Source organism: Limulus polyphemus, unplaced genomic scaffold, assembly GCF_000517525.1.
Source record: "Limulus polyphemus unplaced genomic scaffold, Limulus_polyphemus-2.1.2 Scaffold143, whole genome shotgun sequence".
NCBI classification, from domain to species: domain Eukaryota; kingdom Metazoa; phylum Arthropoda; class Merostomata; order Xiphosura; family Limulidae; genus Limulus; species Limulus polyphemus.
This window is the reverse complement of record NW_013665753.1, coordinates 711,564-716,231: the sequence shown is the minus strand read 5'-3', so window position 1 is coordinate 716,231 and position 4,668 is coordinate 711,564. Positions and strand designations below refer to the sequence as shown.

General features: G+C 29.7%; 1 protein-coding gene across 2 annotated transcripts in view; it reads right to left on the bottom strand.

Moving 5' to 3' along the window:
• The window catches only part of LOC106474898 (long-chain-fatty-acid--CoA ligase 4-like), a 46,548-nt gene that overhangs the window by 10,621 nt on the left and 31,259 nt on the right, over positions 1-4,668 (bottom strand). For both annotated transcript variants that reach the window (XM_022380157.1, XM_022380161.1), the window contains exons 14-16: positions 3,818-3,892; positions 2,394-2,582; positions 730-1,005 (exon numbers count right to left, since the gene is read on the bottom strand). In XM_022380157.1, coding sequence (XP_022235865.1) covers positions 730-1,005; positions 2,394-2,582; positions 3,818-3,892 — 540 coding nt within the window. The remainder of the gene's footprint in view (positions 1-729; positions 1,006-2,393; positions 2,583-3,817; positions 3,893-4,668) is intronic.

Below are 4,668 nucleotides of genomic sequence, written 5' to 3'. Positions count from 1 at the left end.
TGAGCTCTTTTGTGTTAAAACAATATATACTAATTTTTAAAGTATCAAATTGAATTTTTGTTCAATAAAAATCTCAAATGTGACCGTAGCTTTTTTTTCCCCAAAACTTTGTCTTCATACTATAATGGACATATTGTGTATGTCAGTATCCATGTATGTAACCAAAACTTCTGCACCGTCTATTGAATAGCATCACAAACAAAATTGATAAAAATTTTACAATTTGAGTATTCAAGATTCATACAATTAGAAAAATAACTGTGGTAAGTGCAACAACCATTTCTTTATAGTAAAACACAATTTTAAACAAAAGTACTCTCCTCGCAACTAGAACATGACTTTCACTAGGACTGTACGTGAGGATTTGATATCTTAATTGAGGTAATTTTTAAATGTAGTACTGAGAAACTGGAATTCTTACAAAAAAAGTATTATTTCAATAAACGGTACCATTTATAAGATATAAAAACATTACAGTTTATATCAGTAAAATGTATGCAAATTTTGAGCTCTGTACATTTAATCATTTTGGTGCAATGAGTTTCATATAACTAAAAAGCACAATCTGAACGGTTTTTCCTGTGTAGTATTTCCCAGAAAAAAATCCGTTTTTAGAAAATATTCATAGAAAATATATTTTTCTAAAATTTTTACAATGAGGTATAAATACTATAATTACTAGCACAAACAGCCATTTCTTCTAGTATAGGTAAATGTTACAGAACATACCTTTTTTACCTTCCTCTGCTAAAGATTTTAAAACCTCTGCAACAATGGCTTTGTTCATACACATATCTTCAAAACTAATGTCTTCTATTCCTAAAGACCTAGCTAAATGATGCAGCTGTCTTTGATTGGGTACCACCAAAGCTACAACATAAGATTTGAAGCTATCTCCATAAACACAGATATTATCTACCAGTGGATGCCTCTTCAGCTCTGATTCCACCTTACCCAAAGATATGTATTCCCCAAACTGGAGTTTCACAAAATCTTTCTTACGATCTGAGTAAGAAAAAGAAAGAACTAAAAATCACAAACTGAATTGCAAGGCTTTACTTTTGAAATATTAACAAGTATTTCTTCATATAACACAGATATAACCTAACTCACTACTTAAAAATCACCTGAAATAACTCACAAAATATTAAATGTAATAGCATATTAAAGAAAAAAAACTTTAGCAACATTAATAATCATAGGAATTAATGTAACAGTTCCTTGTTTTAGCCAACTTTATTAGAATTTTAGGGCACAAGAAATATTCCAAATTGCTACTTAAAAAATACAAAAGTTGGTGGTACTTTTTCAGTGAATTTGCAAAATTGCAACATATTTGTCAACCAATGCATATTTCTAAACCACACCCTATTACCTCAGGTACTTGATCTCAGTGAAACATGCCAACATATATAGTTAAATTTGAAACAGGATGCATGTTTTCAAGCATCTTTTTGTTAGTATATTATTTAGCACAAGAGCAATTGTTTTCCAGCCAATGAATCACATTTGACATCTTTACATGCTTAATCTATTAAAATAAAATTTAATATAACAACAAAGTGTCCCTCACATAATATCAAAAAAAAATTCAATCACTGTCTTGGAAAATTCCTAAGCTAGTCATTAAACATGCACTTCTTTAGATTTTCATATTTCATTCTTGCACCTCCCATCATCAAAGCAACAAAGTTCCAGACAGAGCAAACTACTATGGAAGAATCTGGTAAACTAGCAAATCACAAAGGAGTTCTTAAATTTTTTGTTTTGCAGAGCTGAAAATTTCATTAAACATATCACTATCATTGTACATCAATTATGAATTTTTCTTTTGAAGAATGTTTAACTTGCTAAAGAAAGTTTAAAAACATTCACAAATGATCAATTCCTATGCTTGTGAGTTTAAAATAAACAAATGTTTTGTGACCATGTAAAACCTGAGATGTCACAAAAACATCCAGCTTCTTTACAAACTAAACTGTGAAATATAGAACTCAGGCTAGAGATTTTCTATGCTATAATAGTTCTTCAGATTTATTAGTGAACATGGCATATGTTCAGCATTTTTGAGACCTACTGCTCGATCTTTTTCACCTTCATCATCGATGTTAAGACACAGTTTCAATCTAGCTAATAACCAAATACAAGTAATTGAACAATTGTATTACCCACTAGTAGCTGAAAAGTTATACATCTTGTTTAAACAAAAAGAAAAAGACATTAAAATATTTGGTTTGTTTTTAAAATTACATCAAATCAACCTAGGCATTATACATTAACCTTAGTAATGGATCAAGATAGTTTTAACTGAACTGAACAATATTAATAATTTATTTTCACTACATTTTGTGGTTATCATTAAGAGTAAAAAATAATAATAATAATTTTCCTACCAATAATCTTAATGGTTCCATCAGGATACATTTCACCAATATCACCAGTACAAAACCAACGTATACCATCTTTTTCAAAGAACGCTTCTTTAGTTAATTCTTCATTTCTGTAATAGCCTAGGGTCACACTTCCTCCACCCACAAAAATCTCTCCACGGGGATGAGGTTTGTCATTTATAGAATAACCTCCTGAGTCAGAAAAACAGCTTTCATATTTTCAACAAAAACTTAAGCAAAACATTTTCTCAGCTCAGAAAACTTCCAAATTAGAAATACCACCACACATTTATTACTTCTCCTAAACAACAATCCAATTTATTCTACAGCCATGTAAAACTTATTTTGGTTGAATAGAAAAAGATTATTATGCAGTAATCTGGTTAATTCAAAATCACACATGAATATGAAAATTGATAACACCACCATCACAAGTGTGAAAGTGCAAATTTCAATTAATTAGTTATTCACATCTATAGTAACAATTTCCACCATCCAATTACTTTGTCCATGTAAATCCCCAAGGTATGTAACTATAATGTTAAATGTTCTAACTTCTTGATGCAATTTAGTTAAGGGTATTGATTTGCAAGTGCAGTTGGCCCATAAAACGACCCCCTTATGAGTGTGTTATATTAGAGAATTTTTCCAATTCAATGTTTCCTGTTCTATATTTATAGCATGCAAAGCACAAAATATTGGTGTTTCAAAGAAAGATATCAGAGGTGTTGTTCAGGGAGGGAAAAAACAGGTTATTCTATTATACCAAATTCAACATTTAGAATAATTTCAGCTTCTTTGCTTTCACTTTGTATAATCAAGTAGAAGTCACAGAATAACAAGTAGTTTTGAAAGAAAATTATTTATGGATCAAAATTAAAATTTTCTGACCTCAATAGAATTCAAAACAAAGAATGAGACTGGACACAACACAAGTTAAACAAGGTGAAACCATTTGTATTTCCAACAAATAACAATCAAGGTATACACAAATCTTTTGGGCACTTTTACTGAAGAGCTATGTAATCAATCAATGCCTTTCTCCTCAGGATGCAGATGCTCCCTCATCCATCTGATGGTCACTCTCACTACAAAACAAGGAATGTTGTATCCCTCGGGGATCACCTGACTTGTAAGTGGAAAAGATAAAAATATTTCCATACAGTACGTTAACAGTTACAGCAACCTTTTCCACAAGAAAATACATGTCACACCCTTGTTGACTGACCTAATTCTGTGAGTAACTAGGACAAGATGAACTTAGTGGCTCCCTTGACTAACTCTCTATATTAAGAACAAAATATTTAAATTGCAGAAAGATTTTGAAAAATATTATATATATCTGAGCAAAAAAGGTAAGAAACACATAGTATGTCCGCATTCCACACACAATGATTATTATTAATTTACTAATTACTTTCTTTTACCTTCTTCCCAGTCTTTAAGTTGGATGAAACAGTCAGAAACAGGTGCTCCTACTCTTCCAGAGCTCATATCTTGTACTATAATAATAATAATGAAAAAAAGATTCTGTTAAATAAATTGTTTTGGAAGTATAACTGGGACTGACTTTGTAACCATTTTGTGCTTGTCATAGTTTTCATGCTATAACTTTTAAATTTGTAAGCACAGGTTAATGAAATTTGGCAGATTACCAGTAAACATTAAAATGCTTTCATATTCAAAATATCAATTTTTTTTTATCAAGTCTTAAGGTTTATAAAGCAATGTTTTTCTCATGTCTTTTTTTTTCTCGCATGTTGCCTATCCAACTAAAAGTAATTTTCATTTTCAGATTAAAAATACTTTTGTGCATCAGAAAATTTTCAAATTCAAATGGAAATTATATAATGTCCAGATAGTTATCAAACGTTTCTTATAAAAAAAAAAAATTATTTTATCTGTTATTTTCAGTAACGAATCTCTGTACAGGTTTGTTTGATTTGACCGGTCACATAACCACATTAAAAACATTAGGAAATAAATATAAATTATGCCCTTTTCGTTCTAGAATGACTAAAAATTATAAAATAAAAACAAATGTTTAGACTAAATAGATTAAATTTCATAACATTACACATTTATATACATATTTATTATTTTTATTATATTGACCTTTCAGCCATGCCTGGCTAGCAATACATAAGTTACAATATAAAACCGACATTTAGTTTTTACAAAGTGACCTGTCTTGGATGTGTTTTAGTAGACTAGTATTTTGTAAAATACAGTCACATTACTATTATTATACATTATATACGTATACAGATTATTGCTA